This window comes from Stegodyphus dumicola, chromosome 6, assembly GCF_044657685.1.
Source record: "Stegodyphus dumicola isolate Sdum_Otavi_A_Nest chromosome 6, ASM4465768v1".
NCBI lineage: Eukaryota > Metazoa > Arthropoda > Arachnida > Araneae > Eresidae > Stegodyphus > Stegodyphus dumicola.
Genome location: NC_140773.1, coordinates 204,610,902 through 204,632,640, shown reverse-complemented (window position 1 = coordinate 204,632,640; position 21,739 = coordinate 204,610,902). Strand labels below are relative to the sequence as shown.

At 31.6% G+C, this 21,739-nt stretch overlaps 1 protein-coding gene across 1 annotated transcript; it reads left to right on the top strand.

Annotated features, from left to right (window-relative positions):
* The first annotated feature begins 2,249 nt into the window (after positions 1–2,249).
* On the top strand, positions 2,250–21,263 carry LOC118190714 (centromere protein S-like). Its single transcript, XM_035361468.2, has 4 exons — positions 2,250–2,416; positions 12,168–12,325; positions 18,860–18,926; positions 21,006–21,263. Exons 1-4 carry the CDS (start codon positions 2,381–2,383, stop codon positions 21,099–21,101), a joined length of 357 nt encoding a protein of 118 aa, XP_035217359.1. The 5' UTR covers positions 2,250–2,380; the 3' UTR covers positions 21,102–21,263.
* Positions 21,264–21,739: the final 476 nt, after the last annotated feature.

Here is a 21,739-nt window from a genome sequence, read left to right as displayed (position 1 = left end):
AGCAGAAAAGTGCAGTGTTTCGTAATTTTATTCTTGGAAAAATTTTAAAAGTGAGACAGAACTTTGGCATGATTGTTGAATTCAATGAGTAAAGAATGAAACCATCAAAGAGGTAACCATGGAAAATTTCGTAAAACTAGTAATAACGAGTTTTACTCCCTAAAACAAAGCATGTTCTTTTTATTTCTTCGTCTGAACCATGCACCACCGGTATTAAGAGTCTTGAATAAAAATTTGGTCAGTAGTGCCTGTTGATCATTTGGATGACTATATGTTGAGTGTATGTCAAAAATTAGTTCAACGATGAAAAACTGAAATAAGTAGGAAGTCCTAAAGCGATTTATCTCAGATAGATAAATTGCTTTAGGACTTCCTACTTATTTAACCATACTTATCAGATAGGATTAAAATTATTGTAATAATATAAGTTAAACGATCAGAAAAAGTTTTAGGAGTCTCATTGTTCCAATTCGCTACAGTTCAAAAAACTGCTTACTCATATATCCGAGTTAGTTACGTTACTTATTAACTTTTTAACTCTATTTAGGCAAAACAGGCGATTATTTGAATACAGCTATATAGATATAGCAAAAAATAGCTTTCATTATTAATAATTGTTTTCCTACAGTTTATAATCGTATCGAAAAGCGAATCAGCGTTTACAAATGTTGGAAATGAAATTTATTAAATCTACAGAAGGCAAAGAACGAATAGAAATTATTATTTCAATCACAGCGCTTAACATTGCACAAGTGAAAGACGATCATTGAATGTATATCCTTTCTGCTTTGAAAAAGACCCTTTATGAAGTCCTTTTTCCATTCTCCAGCATTCCAGATAGTGTTCATAGTTTAAGGGGTTGTATTATTTAAATCTTAATAAGGTGTTGTTATGCTTACCTGTGTCACTAGAGTCAACTCTCTTTTTTGACAGAAAATTGCTTGTATTCGTTTTTTATCCGAAAAATTACCCAAATGCTCATGCAGCTAGCCATGTCACTGCGATTCAATTCCTTCGAACATATCACTAACATTCAGTTATCTTTCTACTCGACCACTGGGGGGCGTATTCCAATCCAGTTTAATTTCTGAATCTAAAGTCATTTGCACTCCATCATTCGGACTTATCTACGCTCCACAAGTATTCCTGTGTAAACAGTGTCCTCTTTATTGGAAGAATCAATTACAAATAATTTTTTCATACCACCATTCAGCGTTGGCATAAAATACGTGGTATCATCGTTCATAATTAATGTACTGGTTTCTACTTTTCAAAATGGCTCGTCGGCCGGTTTATTGCCCGAAGTGAATTGGGGAAAATCACTTGCTTCTATCCGTTAACACTCTACACTATCAATTAATGAAGAAAGTTGCACTATGCAGCCCTCCTCGAAGGTCAACGAGAGACATTCTAATACGCCATCAAGAAGAAAGGCAATTTTCTTCCTTTTCTTCTAAGCTCTTCATAATAATAAACATTTGCAGTGTCACCTTATAAACGCCTTACATTCAAAAACCACTAATGTAACTGCTCCAGACATCTAAATTCAAATCCAAACACTTTGTTTTTGAGCTAATCCGAATATTACAGATGGATTATAGTTGTAGAGAATCGCTCTCCGCTCTGGAGGTTAGAGGTTAGGTTATTCAATTAAGGCAAAGCCTCGATGGCTATCTGCCTAAGGGGAGGGATGCCTTCGAGGAGGAGTTTCTAAGGGCAACTCGCTCGTATACATGTTAGACATGTGGAAACCACGAAAACACCCATACAGCCAGCCCATTCGCATCCGCTCTGGATAGGACTAATGTCTATTAGAGCCATCTCTCCCATTAAATTCATCTCTGCATTGTCTTGTATCCACACTTCCAGGAATAAAAGTGATAAAAAATATGATACAGATAACGTAGAAATTTGCAATACGGTAGATGTTTAATAAAAAATTCAGTATACTTTTACAAATTAGGCTTGCATTAAAAATAAACCTGTTTCATTGGAAGCTGATGAAGACTGTAGCAGGCCTGTCGTCAAGAGAAAGTATCGGAAGATCTCCAATCAAGTTCATCAGGAACATTTCAGTTTAATGACTGTATTCCTAAGAAATGTATAGAATGTTTGGCCTGAACCAAAACCAACTAGATATCTATCCTTTCATCTGAGTATTACATGGTGTATCCAACGCCTTCATATACTATCTCGTTGGGTGTATCAAAATAACAGCCCAGTTTTTAATCCTTTCTACGTAAAGACTCTGTGTCGCAGTGCACTAAAGCGCGTAAAATATGGTTTGTAATTTATCGAGAAGTGTTATAAATGATTATTATTTTGATACTTTAAGTGTTTAAATTCGTAACACTGTTACTTCAAAAAATATATATATATTATGGAAGAATCTGAATTACAGGCAGTCAACGAAGAGGTATATGTATCATCAAATTAACTCGTTTTCTATTTTGTTCTTGAATATGAGAAAGTTTTTCTAAATCGTGCCTTATACGACGTACAGCTTTCGAGAGCTTTGACGGGATTAATCATCCTAATTTAAACTGTTGTACTTCGACATAAAGGGTCATGTTGTAGTTACATAAAAATGGACAAAATATATGTTACTTTACAGGGAATAAATCACATAATGTAATTTAATGCCAATAAAAGTTTAAGTGAATGCCACTTAAGTTAGTGTTTCTTTTATCATTAAATTATCAAGAATTGAAGACATTATTGTATATATATGCATGCTCTGCCTTTAAGGTAGTTCAGATTTGTAAAATGGTATTAAATAAGCTTTAATATTTCTCTTGTATGATAACATAATTTTTATTAATCATCAGTTGGCGTATTGTGTATGAGTTGTCTGAGTTCTCATGACCACTGTGGATTAAAAAGTATAAATTTCATTTATATATTTATATTTTGTCCTTATAAAACAACAAGCATTCCTTCTGTTTGTCATTTCTAAGAGAAAGCCTACAGATGAACAAATTTTCTGTATAAGTCATTCCTAGAAGTACATGTACGCTTGTATTTGATTTATTCAAGTTTCTGTTTCTATATGTCTTCCTACTTTTGTGCGTTTTTTGAAAATTTAGGTAATGTCTTATAAATTGTAATTTTTTTTTTTTTTTTTTTTTTTAAAATGTAAAATTAACTTGGAAAACTGTGTTGAGATGCTAAATATTTCTCTTGTTAAATTTAGAAAAGATTTTCTTTGCTATTATTATTTCCTTAAAAAATATGGGAACTACTCTGATATGCGCCCTCAAGTCGCCAAATTTCTCGCCAAACATTTTTGGCGAGAAACCCCATGCTGCATATTGCTATCTAAATTTTTTGTCTACATTTCAAAATTTAAGCCTAAAATGTCTCCAAAAACACGGTTTTCGCGAATGCAAAAACCACGTTTTGCACACACAATTTAAGCTAAAAATCCGAAACAAAAACAAAAACTTTAGATAGCAAAACCGTAAAGTTTCTAACCAAAACTATTTGACAAGAGTCCACATACACAGCGATATGTTTTAACTTAAAAAAACATCTACGAATGGCACAATTTAGGCAGCAAACGAATCTACGAACTACGCACACCTCACTTTAATAAATTAACATAACAACAATAAATTTCAAAGAATACCATGTATACAGCATTCTGTTTCAACTTTAAAATACATCTACGAATTGCACAATTTAGACGGTACGCACTAATCAACAAAATAACTAAAATAAATTTCAAACAATTAAAAAAAAAACAATAACGACAGAAATTCATACTAAAAAAACAATGAACATAACATTCTACAAAATAAGAACAAGAATAAAATAAGATGTACTTACCATGAATTAATGCTTTTTCGAACAGCAGAAATACCAATTTCATACCGCCTTTAACATGCTGCCACGTAATCACTATCGTATTTGCATGACAGCCAGACACACTATCCAGAAAATTCATACTATGGTTCCCAAAAAAATAAAATAACAAATAATCACAAATCCCTACTTCTGTCATGCACAGCCACTAAAAATAATCTCCCAGACCCTCTTTCCACACCTCCAAATACCCACTGCCCCTCAACAGGATGGCCACGACGATATTTCCTTTTGCTGAACTTCTATTCAACAACTTTCATCATTTTATCTTCCCCCCCCCCTAGCTTCTCAGACACAGAGCATGACGCGAACCAACGGACTCCACCGAAAGATTTTTCAACGTCAACAGGGTTGCCATACAACACGCAATCGAGCCAAAAACCAGCTCAGAACACATATCGCCACATTTGGTGAAATTAGGGCGTATATCAGAGTTGTACCAAAATATATAATTTGTTGGATGTTGTAATATGCCATCATGTTTCATTTACATCTCTTTTTTTCCTCTGAGGACTCAAAATAATTTTAAATGCTTTTCCTATTCATACACAAGATGCTTGAAAAATATCTGGCAAAAAATGAAGGGCAGATCGAGGCGACCAATATAGCTGATTTTGTATGTGCCAAAAATGTTCCCTTGAAGTGGTACAAGGAACTGTTGAGCAAAAGATAAAAGTGTGCAGCTGATGTAAAGTGTCATTCTCCAAACAGATTTCATGTATTATGCAATGCTATACAAACATGGAGCTCACTGATATGCATCTTATCTATAAATTACTAACTAAAACTGAACAGTTTTTAAAAAACTGCACAATTTCCACGTGCCTTCTCCATTTTCTTCTGCAGTCCAACAGATAAAATGCATATCAGTGGAGTCTGCTTTCAAGTAATAAATTCATATCACTCAAAATCTGTGAATGATAATTCATTATTTTATTGTACTTGCTTTCTCTGGACATTGCACTTCAAAATATTTTATTACTTATGCAGAAAATAAAACGACCAATATGAACACTGTTTCTGATTTTTTATTTGGTCAAGTATCTAATTTAAAACAGTAATTCCTTTGCAAAATAGTGCAATAATTGTTAATTATCCTTTGAGGGAGGTGAAAAGTACCAGTTTTGAGTTAATGCATCATTTCTTATTCTGTAAATCTTTATCAGTTTTTGTCAATGTGAAGCTGTATTTTTTACTTTACATATGTATATATATATATATATATATATATATGTTTAAAGATTTCAGTTTTAAATAATAGCACATAAGGCTGTTTTTAATTTTTCTATAATATGTGTGTGTATTGAGAATATATGTATATAACATAATTTGGTTGATCTTTACATTATGGTAACTTGACATTTTTTTGGCGAAAATTTGGCGACCAACTCTTCTACAGCAACCCTCTATTTTTTTTTCCCCGCCGCCATTTTGTCTTCACGAAATAAAGACATGTTTCTTTTTATCTACTGAACACTTCTTCCAACAGTCTACTAGCCGAATTACACTTATGCTAGAAATTTTATCTAACAAAACTGCTTAATCATGAGAAATATTCACTGCAAAATTGGGAAAAAGTGCACAATACCATACTCCTTACGCGTTTTTCAAAATAACACATACACATAAACCATGTACACACCGACTTATTTTTACTTAAAAAAACATCCCAGAATTGCACAAAAATGGCATTGCGCACACTCTTCACTATATCCATGTACACTGCTTTTTTCTCATAAATTAGAAAAATTTCACGAAAATACATGACAATTTTCTCAATCTTTAAACCCGGTAAAAAAAACATATATGAAATTACCTGATCGTGAAAAAGTATTTACCCTTTCCAAATATGAACATTTTCACATATAAAATAAATAAAATATCCAAAAACTTTTACCTCTAAATCATCTATTACATTATACACGTCACCAACGAATTCATACCGCAAGCATTACAGATACTTAGTATCAAATATTTAAATTATTTCCATGCACGTTTACTTCAACTGAAACGTATACCAAATTCCTACAAACATAAAATTCACAAAATAACTATCATTTAATTAAAATATAATTAAATTCAAAAACACTACTTAAAATATAAATGAGCACATACATTAAATTAATAAAAATTACCTTACAATCCTAATTACTTTAAACTAAATCATTGCTAATAATTTTCCCAATAATACCAAATTCCTTTACTTCCACCTTACATTTAGAACAATGCATAAAAATAATATCCTCAAATAATTAAAAATACTAACTTACCTCATCTTCTTCAGAATCTTGATTGCGTGTCCGATAAACTTTTCTTTAGTTACGGCCAATGGATCCAAAAATTCGCGAACACTGTTTCACACAACACAGAATAAACCAAATACAAAATTTCCAGATTTTTTCCCGATTTCCTCCCTTTTCCGATTAAAGAACCGTAATTCGTCCATTAATATCACATGACATATCCCATGATCTCTCATTTCCCTCACACAAAATAATGCGTAATCGGAACTGAGTACTACTCACATTATTACCAAAGTCCAAGGTGTAGTAACCTTTATCGCCTCCAAAATGTCGCCAAACTACCAGTTACCATATTGTAAAGATCAACCCATAATTTTCTTAATTCTTGCATTATATTCCTTATTGTATGAGTAAATATGTATATATACAGGGTGTTTATAAAGTCCCGGACCCATTTTGATGTTTAATAACTCATAAAATAAAGATAGATTTAAATTAAGGGCTTATTTATAAATGGTTAGATAGACTAAAAAAGTTTCATGACCCTTGTCAATGAACTTCCACCTGTGCACCCTTTCGTCTCACAGAGAATATCAAGTCGATATTCAATTTCACGCCAGGTACCGGCAAGCATGTTGGCATCCACAGAGGCTATTGCAGTTATAATTCTTGTTTTTAGGTAATCAATGTTCGACACTCTCCTCCTGTAAACGTTGTCCTTTACAAATCCCCAAAGGAAAAAGTCCAGCGGTGTTATATCAGGTGATCTGGGTGGCCAAGGAATTGGACCTCCTCGCCCAATCCATCTTTCTGTAAAATGGTCATTCAAAGAACTACGAACGATGGTACCCCAATGAGGTGGTGCACCATCTTGTTGTAAAAAGACGTGTGGCTGAAGCTCTTCTAGTTGTGGAAATATGAAGTTTTCCAACATGTCTAAGTATACAACTGATGAGACCGTCTTTTCTGTAAAAAAGAAAGGTCGGTTGATCTTTACAGTATGGTAACTGGTAGTTTGGCGACATTTTGGAGGCGATAAAGGTTACTACCTGGGACTTTGGTAATAATGTGAGCAGTACTGAGTTCCGATTACGCATTATTTTGTGTGAGGGAAATGAGAGATCATGGGATATCTCATGTGATATTAATGGACGAATTATGTTTCTTTAATCAGAAAAGGGGGGAAATCGGGAAAAAATCTGGAAATTTTGTATTTGGCTTTATTCTGTGTTGTGTGAAACAGTGTTCGTGAATTTTTGGATCCCATGGCCGTAACTAAAGTGAATTCGAAATGGGTATTTATGTATGTATTAATTTAATGTATGTGCTCATTTATATTTTAAGTAGTGTTTTTGAATTTAATTATATTTTAATTAAATGATAGTTATTTTGTGAATTTTATGTTTGTAGGAATTTGGTATACGTTTAAGTTGAAGTAAACGTGCATGGAAATAATTTAAATATTTGATACTAAGTATTTGTAATGCTTGCAATATGAATTCGTTGGTGACGTGTATAATGTAATAGATGATTTAGAGGTAAAAGTTTTTGGATATTTTATTTATTTTATATGTGAAAATGTTCATATTTGGAAAGGGTAAATACTTTTTCGCGATCAGGTAATTTCATATATGTTCTTTTTACCGGGTTTAAAGATTGAGAAAATTGTCATGTATTTTCGTGAAATTTTTCTAATTTATGAGAAAAAAGCAGTGTACATGGATATAGTGAAGAGTGTGCGCAATGCCATTTTTGTGCAATTCTGGTATGTTTTTTTAAGTAAAAATAAGTCGGCGTGTACATGGTTTATGTGTATGTGTTATTTTGAAAAACGCGTAAGGAGTATGGTATTGTGCACTTTTTCCCAATTTTGCAGTGAATATTTGTCATGATTAAGCAGTTTTGTTAGATAAAATTTCTAGCATAAGTGTAATTCGGCTAGTAGATTGTTGGAAGAAGTGTTCAGTAGATAAAAAGAAAAGAAACATGTCTTTACTTCGTGAAGACAAAATGGCGGCGGGAAAAAAAATAGAGGGTTGCTGTAAGAGAGTTGGTCGCCAACTTTTCGCCAAAAAAACGCCAAGTTACCATAATGTAAAGATCAACTGAAAGGTCAAGTATCTAATTTAAAACAGGTTGTGCATTAGTCCACACCTCACGTTAACCTTTGGGGAATCCCTTTGTGCCTCACGGTATTCATGGGGGTTTTCCCATATGCACACATTAGTTGCCAAAACCAAAAGAGAGAAAAATGCAATTAATAAGCAGACCATATTTAGAAAAGTACAGATATTTAGACTGGAAAATGAAATTATCTGAAATTAACCACACGTGCAGATGATATTTACAAAAGTAAAGATATTCAAACCTGAAAAGGAAAATTTATAAGTTAATCCATCTATAAATGCCATAAGTTTGTTTATATCTACATTATTTTATGAGTTATTAAACATCAAACTGGGTCCGTGACTTTATAAACACCCTCTATGTATACAGCAAAATCATATTTGTAACTGTATTAAAGCATGCATTTACGTGATGTACCAAGGAAAGATAAACTTAAGTACTGAAATTATCCTTAAAAAAAGGAAGAAAAAAGTAATTTAAAATTAAGGAAAGAGCATGCATTTTGTAACTAGTAGAAAACAGGGTTAGCCTATGTTTTAGGGAATCCCTTGGATTATCCCCAAGTTGTTGTTTCATTTATGGTAACCTGAGTAGTTGAAGGTTATGGAAACCCTATTATGATGTGATTGGTTGTGTGATTGTGGTGAATTCGACTGATGGGAAAATATTTGTAAGAGCTTATTTATGTGTTGGATGTTGTTTAAGAAGTACATTGCTTATTTTGTGCTTTACTCCAGAATATGCCTGCTGGTGGTATGATTAACCTAAAGTTTCTGTGCACTTTAGAATGACTAATAAAGAAAACATTGATTAACTAAGGTGTAAATGAAGATTTAAACGGCTTCATCTCTCATTAAATTATGCAATGAGATTTAAGGCTTTTGAAAGAGCTTATATCAACGCTATGAAAAGGATGTGGGGTGTAATAAAAAGGGATTTTTGAACGAAATGCCATTGGCAGTATGGAGAATATTTTTCATTTTTACTTTTGTGAATTTATGTGGCGATGGCAGTATACAGATTCTAGTTTAGATAATTTTAAATTGTTTTTGGATGCTGTTAAGGAATTCTGTGTGTCTCACATACCAAAGAGGCAGATATGTTTAAAGTTGATATTTCCTTTTTGTTATGCATAGATTACATAACATGTATTTCCATTCTTATGTTATTTCTCTTGTTTGATTTAAAATGCAGTTTATTGAAATTATATATTTTTTGTTTTAATTATGGGTTAGTCTAAATTTTAGGGTGCCTGTTGGATTATCTCCAAGTTGTTGTTTCATTTATCACCAAATTGTTGCTTCATTTACGGTAACCTGAGTAGTTGGTTGTTATGGAAACCCTATTATGACATGATAAATTGCATGATTTCAGTAAATTTGACTGATGGGAAAATATTTATAAGGGCCTATTTCTGTGTTAGATGTTAGGTAGGAAGTATGTTGTTTATTTTGTGCTGTGCACCATGAAATGTCTATATGTGATGAGATTAATGGGAAGTTTCTGTACGATTTGGAGCAAAAGGGGGGGGAAGCGTTAATTGACTGGTGTGTAAATGAAGGTTTACTTAGTAGTAAGTGTCCTGTTTATACAAAAGAAATGCATATGGTAAAACGTAAAGATTATTCAGATGGCTATGAATGGATTTGTCGCAAGAAATACCACCAATAGTCCGGCACTATGGAGGATATTTTAGATTCTTATTTTTGTGAATTTATGTGGTGATGGCAGTATGCATATTCTAGTTGAGGTAATTTTAGAAAGTTTTTGAATGCTATTAAGGAATTTTGTGTGCCACAGACTGAAGACACAAAAATTTGGTTAGAGTTGACTTTAGGGTACCCCTTGTATTATCGCGAAGTTGTTTCATTTATTTCCAAGTTGTTTCATTTATGGTAACCCAAGTAGTTGAATGTTATGGAAATCCTATTATGACATAATCGTTTGCATTATTCTAGGGAATTTTGAATCGTGGGGTGTTTTGTAAGGGCTTTTGTGGTATGTGTGGTTAGGAAGTACATTGCTTGTTTCATTGTCTGGACTGAATGTAGTAATGGCTGAATGTAGTAAGATTAATTTGAAGTTTCTGTATGATTTGGAATGAAAGGGGAAAAGTTCATTAATTGACTGGTGTGTAAATGAAGGTTTACTTAGTAGCCATTTTCCGGACAGTCCAGAATACGTAGGATATTTTTCACTCTTATTTTTGTGAATTTATGTGGCTATGCCAATATGCAGATTCTAGTTAAGATAATTTTAGGAAGTTTTTGGTTGCTGTTAAGGAATTTTGTGTGCTACAGACTGAATACGAAGAGATTTCTAAATAAGGTAAGTGGATATTTGCTTTGTGTAGTGCTTAAATGCATAACAGGTTTTTCCTTTTTTTTTTTTGTTATTTTTATTGCTTGGTTTAAAATGTAGTTTATTGAGATTATGAACTTTTTGTTTGCCACTACTGTAGAATTGGGTGCTCTTTTGATTTTTAAGTGAAAATATATTGATGTGTACATGGATAAACTCAAGGAAGTGCTCAAAGCCTAGTTTGTGCGATTCTCTGATATTTTTTCAAGTGAAAATAGTTTGATGTGTAAATGGATAAAGTCAAGGAAGTGCACAATGCTATTTTTGTGCAAGTCTGGGAATTTTTTTAAAGTGAAAATAGGTCGATGTGTACATGGATACCGAGTTTGTATAATTCTTTGTCTTGTTATTTTGGCTTTGTGTAGTGGCTATCTTGAAATTGTGCCTTGCTGGCCAATTGCCAAGTTTTGCCAAGGGGTACCCTTAAATATATTTTTACATAATTATGTTTTATTGCATTATGTTTTGGATGCCATTTTACTTGGGAGGGCATTGGACATAAACAGGAATGGTGCTAAAAAATTGCCAATTTTTGACAAGGAGTACCCTGAAATATAAATTTACTGGAAACAGTCGCACATTTTTTTAATACAACATACGCATTTGAATCTTTGACTTCTTTTGAGAGAATGGACGTATCTTATTTATGATGTAATTTCTAAACTCTTCTAAAGGAGTATAATTGGAATAGCATATCAGCATCCTGAGATATTCCCAAAGGTAGTAAATCTTGGGGATTTAGATCAGGGAAGTTTGGTAGTCAACATCTCACACTTAACAGTCAAAGGTAATATTGACTCTGTCATCAAAGTACATATTCATTCAGAAGTATGAAGACTGGTAGTTCTAAGATGGATACATGCATCAAAAATACCCATGATCTTACCAGTTTTCCAGTAGGTATTGTATATACTTTACTTCTGGCATTTTTAATTGCAGATTTTAGTTTCAAGCTTTGCTTAAAATGGTCATCCAGTTCTCTCTGTATGGGCATCAAGTACAGTGCCAGCTGCTTCAGAGGAATGAGGTTATTAAAATTTCTTTTAGAAGGAAAATTTTTATAGTAAATTTCTACCTCTAGTCCCCTACCCCGAATTAATATGAAATTTTCTACTTGATAGGTAGATTTTCCAAAAAGGTTTTGAAATAAAAATATCTATTCTTTTGTTTTGAACCAGTGTTATAACATCTTAGCATATGAATTTCAAACTGTGGGGGAAAAAAATCAGGTGAATCACTAGTAAAATTTTGTTGTGGTTAATTATTGAGCAATATCTTACAATATTTAAAGCAAAAGAAAAAGGGAGGAAGAAACATGGTGAAACTAAGTTAAAGGAACTTTTCTCAATATTTTTATATTATATTCTTTACTGTTCTAACAATAACCAAATATACAATAAAAGTGATTGTTAGAGATGTAACTATTTCCAACTTTATTATTAGCAATTTTCTTATGTTAGGTATTCTTAATTTAAAAGATATTGATATGTTAACTTTTTTTATTAAAAAATTTTACATTGTTTGATTTCTCTTCTAATTAGATATATTTATTTATAAAAAATTAATTTTCAGAAGCTAAAAATATCTCTTCACTATGCTGTCTGCAAAATCTGTGCTGAAGTTGCTAAAGAATATGAAGCAGAATTTGACAAAGAATGTATGGCCATCTTATCAGAATTAGCATTTCGTCAAGCTGGTCTTTATGCTAAGGATCTGGAGTTATTTGCCAAGTAAGTTATTTGTCTTTTCTTTTAATAACTACATAATATTCAAGCTAATTTACTGAATATTTTCAGCAACATCATAAAATTAATACTATTAATTCAACAGTACAAAATTATTAGAAATCTTAGTATTTTTTTGATTAATATAGGGACCTTTAAAAATACTGTAAATTCCAGATAACCTCATTAATCTTTAACTGCTGTGAGTGGTCTGAGAGACCACTGAGGATTTTTTAACCATCGTTTCCACCCCTAAAAACGGAGAATAGTCCCTATCCTTCCTCCTACCTTCCCAAATCCTTCCCACAAGGTCACATATCCAGTTTCACACTTCTAAATTTATAATGGTTTCAGTTACCACGTTTTTTACTTTTTAAGTTGTCTGGGAGACCACTCGCAGCAGATGCGTACCAGTTTTAGTAGACGATAGATGTTACTTATTGGATGCATGTTTTTCATAAAAGTGATAAATATGTTTTCAAATAGACATCCCGTATATCTCAATCAAAAAGAAATTGAATATCTTGTCAACAATATTTTTGATGTAGAATGCTCTGATTCTGAAGAATCATGTAGTCTTCACAGTGAAAGCAAAAGTGAATCTGAGCTTTCTGCAGATGAATATCATAATTTTTCTAATGACTGTAAACAAAATGATAATTTTTATGGAAAAAAGCACTTCAGATGGTGCAAAAAAGAACCATATCAGGTGGTACGAACACCAAAGCATAACAGAATAATTCAGCTCCTTGGTCTGAAACATCCTGCAAAAATAGACTCTAGAGCAGAGCCCAAAGATACTTGGAATTTATATCAAGATTTAAATGCATACTGTTCCAGTCATATCCTGATACTACAAAACTAAAAAAAAAAAAAAAAAAAAAAAGGCTTTTATTAGCTGATGATGATAATGTTGTGTCTATGACAAAGTGCAATTATATAGCTCTGAAGCTGTCAAAGACAGCTTTTGCAACCTCCGCAGCTCTATCAGTATAAAGCAGGTCCACAGGGTCTTCAATGCCGATGTTAAGCAGTCTGGCCTGGATTGCTGGGCAGCTGAAGATGTGATGGCGAGACAGTGGGATGTCATCTGGGCAATGAGGACAAATGTTGGTGTAACTACACTGTCCGCCTGCAGAAATCCTCATCCTTTTTAAGTGATTTGTCCTAAGGTTAGTTATGATAGTCGATATGGCTCTGTCATAGTTCAATTCCAGGATGGAGTTTCCTTTAACTTGACCAATTAGTCTTTGTCTGGCAACTGCATTGGCATCAATGAGGGTTAGGCAGTTAGATGGCTGAGGAGAATCACGGGATGCCTTTGCAAGCGCATTGGCCTTCTCATTGCCAAAAATATTTACATGAGCCGGTATCCATTGTAAGATGCAGGATCTTTGGGCAGCAATGATTTTGTTTGTGAGCTCAATGTTCTGATGACTGAGTTGACATTTGCCCTTCTGGATCGCTTGTAATGCTGATCTGCAGTCAGAGAAGATGATGATGATGCTCTTGGAACTCTGGTCTTCTTTAGAGAGATAAATCTCCAGAGCACTTTTGATGGCGACAAGCTCGCATGTATAGTTGGAGGTGATTTTCCCAACAAGAATACTGTCTCATTTCTGCACTCCATCTGGTCCGATGAAAAAGACTCCCACTCCTCCTCTGTTCCTAGCAGATATTTCACAATTCATAGAAAAAGAAGCTGCCAGAGCCTCGAAGAGGATTAGCTTTTATTAGCTAATCAACTTATTAAACCACATCTGAAAGTTGGGATAACTTCCACTTTTTTGCCAAGGGAACTGAAGTTAACAGTTAGAAGAACCCTTGAACAGACGGAAATTAAGAGAATGGAGTTATCAAATCAAGAAGAAAAATTAAAAGAAAGAAAAATATGTAGTCTATACCCACCTTGTAAGAAGAGAAAAGCAGTGTACAAATGCTTAAAATGCAAGGAACCAGTGTGTCTTCAGTGCTCCCAAAAAATGTGGTTTGATTGTGTATCGTCGAATGATTAATTTTTGTAAACAAAGATATTTATTAATAAATAAATTCACTGTTGTAGAATTATAGTTTAATTGAAAGTAATACTTAATAAAGTCACATGTTTTCATGCATATTTAATAAAATCTTTGTTTTCTTTAAAAGTTTTGTTACTTAAAACGAAGAAAATAGTCATTTTTTATATGAATTAAACTATGTAAAATTAAATTATTTATATTTAAAATATATTGATTTAAATAAATTAGAATTCCATAAATATGCATTAAGTATCTAAAACATTCCTTAAAAAGGCATAAAAGTATGTATTTTTCTGCGTTTCTTTAAAGCGGTGTGTAAGACTGCTTACAGTAATTATGCCGAAAAATTGTCACAGCAGTTAAAGTTTAAGTATCTGATTACATATTTCTGTAGTGAAAACCTTTTTTTCTCAGTGTCAACACAACTAGATGAAAGTGGTGTTATAATAAAGGAAACATGGTGACTAAAAAAAAAAGGTTCATATATATTAATGCAATCACCACTTAGAAGTAACCAAATTTTCAGAATGTCCCAACTCTGGCTGCCGTATGGATAATCATTCTTTTGCCAACCATGCTCATAGCAGTCCTTCTGTCAAGTAATGCTGCCATTTTCATGTAGGTGGTGTTTTTTTTATTTTTTTTATTCCAAGTTCCTAAGGCTATTATAAACAAATCATGATATTTTTGCTTTAGTTTTAAAATACAAGCTTTTGGAATTTGCCAGCAATGGAAGAAACTGTGGTAAAACTGCTGCAAAAATACAGAAAATGTTCTAAGGGGAACTAAGAGGAAATGTATTTTCTTTATAGATGCTTTTGATGAGGATTTCACAGAGCTGAGTCTCTGTAATTCTGTGATATTTTTTAAGGGAAAACAGATTACTGTGTACTTGGGGAGAAGAACAGGGCAAAAGAATTATAGAAACATTTGAAGAAGAATATGCATTTTCTTTTTTTTTTTTTAATACATCACATAATCCTTATGCATTTTAAATTACTAAAGTATGTTTTCTTTTCATATGTTGATAATGTTTACTGACTTTCGATAAATGTCGATAAATGTTGATAGTCTTACTGACTTTCGATAAATGTTGATAAATGTTGATCTCTTTACTGTAAATTGGATGTAGGCTTTAGATAATTTTTGCAATTCCTAATTATTTCACAGAATTCTCACATTTTAATTATTCTTTGATTTAACAAAACTTCCTGGATAGTATTAATTTATTTTATTTAAATTTATTTAACTATCTCAGCTGTATTAGCACTGAATTTTAGCTTTGAAAGTCCTTGAACTTGTAAACATCAAATACATCAAAATCTTACTTCAAACAAATTGTGTGCTGTACAAAATTTCAAATGTGCCGTAAAAAATTGCTCATCAGACATACAACTATGCTATTGAATTTTGTTGTACGATACAGAAAAATCATATTGTGAGGTTATCATCTAAATAATGAATTCTTAGTGGAATTTGTTATAAAGCTAGTGAGTATTTTTACAAAATGAAAACAAAACTGCAAACACTTTAATTTAATATTTGAGAGCTGATTAATATTTACAGATGGTTGGAAAGACTTTGATGTAACAGATAGTTACCAAAATGTAAATGGTGAATTTTCACTTCAAATGTTTCTTCGCAGCAAGTAAATTATCGTCTAAAAATAAAAGCTGGCCTGTGTGTATTTGGAGATTTTTTAAATCTTGATATAGTTTTTTCCTTAATTAAATTTAATGCTGAAGCCTTCTTACATATAGCTACTTAGTGATCTAACAAATTACCATAGAATTTAGTTCTTTGCAGCACCTGAAGGATGTGTGTGTGTGGGGGGGGGGTAAGCTTTCAAGTGAAATTTTTTTAGAGTTTATAACATAATTTATAAATTTGTGCATTTTTCCTTTTTCCCCCTTTAAGTTACCATGAATTTGCAACAGTGATTAAATTTTAAATCAAGATATAAAGCCTCATTGTGAGCAACTTCAGAGTTTTAAAGGATGACAAGATCAGATTTCCAAATCAAAGAGAAGTTTAGCTCTTTGATAACAAGCGAGGCAAAATCTGTTACCCTGAAAGGTCTGAAATGGCCATGATATGAATTTCTGTTGGAATGAATTTCCTCCTCCCCTCTGCTTAGTAGACTGCTACAGTACTAACGATAACCTACTTAAGTGGAACTATTGCTTTATAAGGATTTATTTATTTTTCGTCTAACAACTTATTTTATAATTAAGACACAATAACACGCCAAAAATTTTGAAAATATAATGCTGATTTTTGTTGTTTTACTTCTGAATTAACTTATTTTATGTTAACTTTATTATCATTTTCATTTTTCAGCCAGGATGCTAATTTTAGTTTGTGCATATTCAAATGAGGTAGAAACAGATAGTATTTAAAGGAAGGTTTTAATGTGCACTCTGCATGCATAAGTCCATGTGACTACATGCGGTTCTAAGATAGTAGTCTGTTTTTGGTATTGCAATATTCTTGCCAATTGTTCTTGTCACGTCGGTATAGACTTGAGCCAGCTTGCATGTTATTTATTTCTGTGTAGCCCTTGGCTAACTTATGACTGATTTTTAATTTGAATTCTTATCATTTTGAGTTATGACATAAATACTGGCTAAGTTTGTAAGCACAAGAAGTGTCTTATGTTAAATTATTTTGAGTTCTGAATAAAAGGGTCTAAAGGAAAAGAAGGGTGTAACTTCTTATTTTCTGCCTTTCTTTTTACTAGACACAGCGATAGGGAATGTTTGGAAAATTCAAATTTTTTAGCATAATGTCACAAGCCAAGAAATAATGTGTAGTTTTTGCTTTATTTCTTGAAAAATGTAATAAATGCAAAATGTAGTAACAGAAGATAAATAAATTTTGTTTCAGTGTAAAATAATAATAATAATAATAAGTGTAAAATTATAATAATAATAAGTGTAAAATAATAATAATAATAGTATAATAATAATAATAATAAGTGTAAAAAAGAATCTAAAATTTTCAGTGTGAAAAGAATAATATCCTCCTCTCCTTCCCCCTCAAAAAAGAAGCGTAATGCGGATATGCGCTTGCTTTAATTTTTCTGAATTGACATAGTAAAGTAAAAAAGAATCTAATTCTCAAATATTCTTTATAAGTATATATATTGTAATATTTAAATATTACAAATAAAATAGGGTAATATGCAAGAGGTAATAAACTTTAAAGGCAGCTTTTGGTGGCAGGGCAAGAGATGTCATATGGGCATAACCAAAGAAGAATGATTGTGCTCATCAGATTTAAGAGCAGGAGTGGTGAAACATGTTTTTGTCAAAATTATGCTCTTGTTGCATGCTTCAGTAATTTGTTGGATTAATGCAAGAAAAGTTTTGCTCAAACAATTGCAGTAACATTTAATTCATTTCATCCAATAATTAAGTGGCTTTACTTCTACCAATTTTGCCAATATATATATATATATATATATATATATATAAGAGCCATGTAAAATTTGGTTTAAGCATAAGCAGCAGGGAAAATACCTTAGGGTAAATTTCTGTCAATAGAGCAGTAGTCTTCACCAAATATAGATACTGGTGCTAAATGTAGCCTGAAATAGTAACAGCAAGCCTAGTGATACATATAAGATGTATTACTATTTTAAAATATATTTTTTCATGAGTATTTCAGAAAAAATATTAAAGTTTTATGAAGTGAATTATTTGCCGTTCTTTTTATTGTGGTATTACTTTGGGTGAAGCATTGTTTTGGTACTAAAACTAAACTCAGTGGCATAACACCACTAATGGACCAAGGCCTGCAGTGCCCGAAATCTGCTTTCTTGACCGTGGGCCCTGGGCTGCATAAGCATATGCCCTGAACAAGTGGTCAGCTTGTCGCAGGACCCCCAGTGTTTAGTCCCCAAGCGAACTTGGTACTCATTTTATCTACCCAAGTGATGGAAATCAAGTAATGAAAGGCTGAGTCGACCTTGCCAAGCTCGGGAATCAAACCCCGAACCTGTGGTGCTGCTGCGCGATGTGCTAGCCACTGCGCCACCGTGCCTGTTTTAGTACTATATTAGCACTAAAAAATCTTGTGGTTATTTGAACAAAGGTATTTAGTAAAAAGGATAGTTCTTTTGCGCTGATAGAATTTAACAGTAGACACTTAATCATCAGTCAGTTGCCAAATTTTAAAACCTGTCTTGGCTGTTTTCTAAAAAAATTAGGAACAAATCAGAAATCTTGTATAAAAAACATATGTAGATTACAAAATGATGAATCCCAGTATTTGGTGCTGTGTGCAGTTGCTATCATCAACATGTTTATGTAGGTTTTAGCTGCTGCTTTGTCAACAGAAAAGTATCACTATTTTTGGTACTGATATAATTTTTATATTGATTTTAATGCATATTCATTTTATTGTTATTTACACTGTGTTGTTAATTGTTATATTATTCTTTTCCATAAAATTCATTAGATATTGCATTCCCAATTTTATTTGCAAAGCCAATATTTAACCCCCAAATACTTTTTTCTAGGCATGCTAAAAGGTCTACAATCAACATTGATGATGTCAAACTGCTAGTCAGGAGAAACGAAAGTTTAGTATGTAATTTTTCTGATTACTGTTTTGAAGTAATTCAGTTTCTAACCAAATAAGTTAACTTTTAAATAATTGTGACTGCTTAAATTAAAACCTTTACTGTTAATTTGCTGTTTCCTTTGATGGTGCCTTTCTACTTTTCTGTGTGGTTAAACACTGTTTTCTATATTTAGCTAAAATTTTAAAGTTAATGAATTTATCAACCATTATTATTAGTTTTATTCATTCATCATTCAATACACAAAGGATAAGCTGTAAAATTTTCACATTTTTTCCCTACATGTTTATTATAAATATTTTTTATTATTGTATAATTTTATAATTTATAATAATTTAGGAAACTTTTATGACAGAATGGGACAAATAGACATTTAAAACTGTATGCTTGGAACTAGTTAAATACCAAAATATTAAGATTACTCTTTAAAAAATTATTTATTTTACTTATTTATTTATTTATTAGCAGAGGTACTATTACTCTTGATCCTCAGTTTTACATTGACTCACTTTTAAAACTGCCATATCACTTTTAAAATAAAAGGATGCTACTAGCAAATGTTATCGCCATGTATTACTCCATGCAGCCATACGAGCTCTGGCACTGGTTCTGGGTTTATGCGAATAACAAATCAGTTATTCTTAATTCAAATAGCATTAAATGTATTCTTTTGGCCTATGAGTATCATTAACAAAACTTACTTTTAGCATATGGAAAGATGTTTTTGTTAAATTTTTCCTTTCAACATTTATTAGTGCATTTAACTTAAATCTGTAATCATCACCAAGCATAATAACAACATAACCATACTCTGTTATTCAATTACTGATACAAAAAATTGTTTAGGCATCGGTACATGAGTCATTATTCAAGTTGTCATGTCTTGATAAACATGCGGTGATGAAAGCAAAATATCATGAATTATGATTCGCCAGATTGGCGTGAGGTGTATTAAAATATTAGTAGATGTAAAAGCAAGGATGTTTCTATATAGAATGTTTCGATTTGAAATGCAGTATGCCAAGCAGATACACAGCTATGGAGCCAAATTATTGATCATATAAATTTATTCTAAAATAATTGTTTCTTCAGTAGTGAGGTATTTTATTTAGTGCCGAAGTGAAATTGAGAATCGAGATTCTCCACATGTTTTATTGTGCATGGGGGGGGGATCAAATGTGCATTCATAAAGCATACACACACAAAATAAATAAAAAATTTTCAAAAAAAGTTGGTGGCAGCTTCCGGAATTTGGACATCTGGATCTTGAACATACTGTATTGTATTATTATTGTACTGTATTACAGCTATCTTGTTGGTTCAATGAAAAGTCTACTGAAATTCTATTATTCTCAAAAAGAATTATAAAATTGAAATTATTGAATTATAAAAAATTATAAGAGATACTCAGGCAAAGATAAAAAATTATGAAAGATACTCAACAGAAAATATTAATTCTTTTCATCCCCAATCTGCTTTCCATTAGATGAAGTAATTTCTTTAAAAAATTCTTTTTCTGTTTTTAAACAGCAAAGAATGTGCTGTAATAAATTCTTTGCTTTTAGAAAAGTAGTATATTAGATTACTGAAAGTTATGTAAAGATATTGACATTTCAACAGATGTGTTGTATAAAACTCTATATTCTTAGTAACTTTTAAGAGTTTTCCATTTTACATAAGATTTTTAATTAAAGCTGCAGTGGTATTTTAATGTTAGAAATCTTAAAAAATAAAAAGTAGCTGGCCTTGAATGTAAGTCTGGTAAAATTTTTAAATTGAAAAAAATAAAAAGTAAATAAAGTATAAAATGACTAAATAAATGTAAAATAGATATTGAAAAAAAAATTATTTTAAAATCATTTTGGATTCTAAGACCTCAGTTATTTAAGATGCAATCGTTGGGGAGTTAAGAGAAATAAGTTGTTAAATCATTCATTTTGAATTTAAGCCACACCTTAATTTTACATCTTACAGATCTGAATAAAAATGCAGGTTAAATTTGAAGTAATATGGTAATTAGGGATTATAATTATTTCATTCCAAACCTTATATTTTTTTTAATAAGAGGAACTATTATTTACAGTTAGAACATGTCAACAAAATGGCTGCAGATCTAATGGCTAATGCTGCACAACGAAAGAGCAAGAAAAAGAAAACAGAAACTGAATCTGTTAGTTAAATTTCCATTTCTGCTTTGTAATTAAAATTTCCTATAATATCTAATTATCTGTAGACATACAAAATTATGGTGTATAAGTAGTTGTGCTGATAATGTATTCGTTATAAATATTATTTTTGTTTTCTCTATCTTTTTTAATGTAAATAAATAATTTTACTTAAATTCCTGTCATTTTTCAGTATTACAATGTGTTTGTGGCAAATATTTAATTTAATTTTATCCCATGTATTTTTTTCTGTATGAAATTTAATATTTATTTTTTGATACTAAAACTTTAGGATTTGTGATTTGTAAGTCACAATTTTAAGTTAACATAACAATTAACATAAACAATTTATTGTTCCTGAAAAACTGAAATATTTTTGAGTTGGAACATAATGCACATGAATATGAATTACAAAAATGATTCTTTCATGAAATATATCATTTTTTGGAATATATATATTTTTTTTTCATTTTTATTATCTCTCTTTTTTATGGTGAGATGGAAAATTATTCTTGAACAAAACCTTGCCCCTCTCCCAAAAAGAGGGGGAAAATGTTATTTTTCATCTATTTTTTTAAAAATAATTATTATATTTAGTGAGTTTTGACAGTTTAAATGTATGTCAGCAGGAGGGGATTTATCATGATTTATT

Coding starts and splice junctions, on each gene's coding strand:
- LOC118190714 (XM_035361468.2), top strand. CDS start 2,381: ATGGAAGAATCTGAATTACAGGCAGTCAACGAAGAG. Junction 12,326..18,859: donor GATCTGGAGTTATTTGCCAA/GTAAGTTATTTG, acceptor ACTTTTTTCTAG/GCATGCTAAAAGGTCTACAA. Junction 18,927..21,005: donor TCAGGAGAAACGAAAGTTTA/GTATGTAATTTT, acceptor TATTATTTACAG/TTAGAACATGTCAACAAAAT.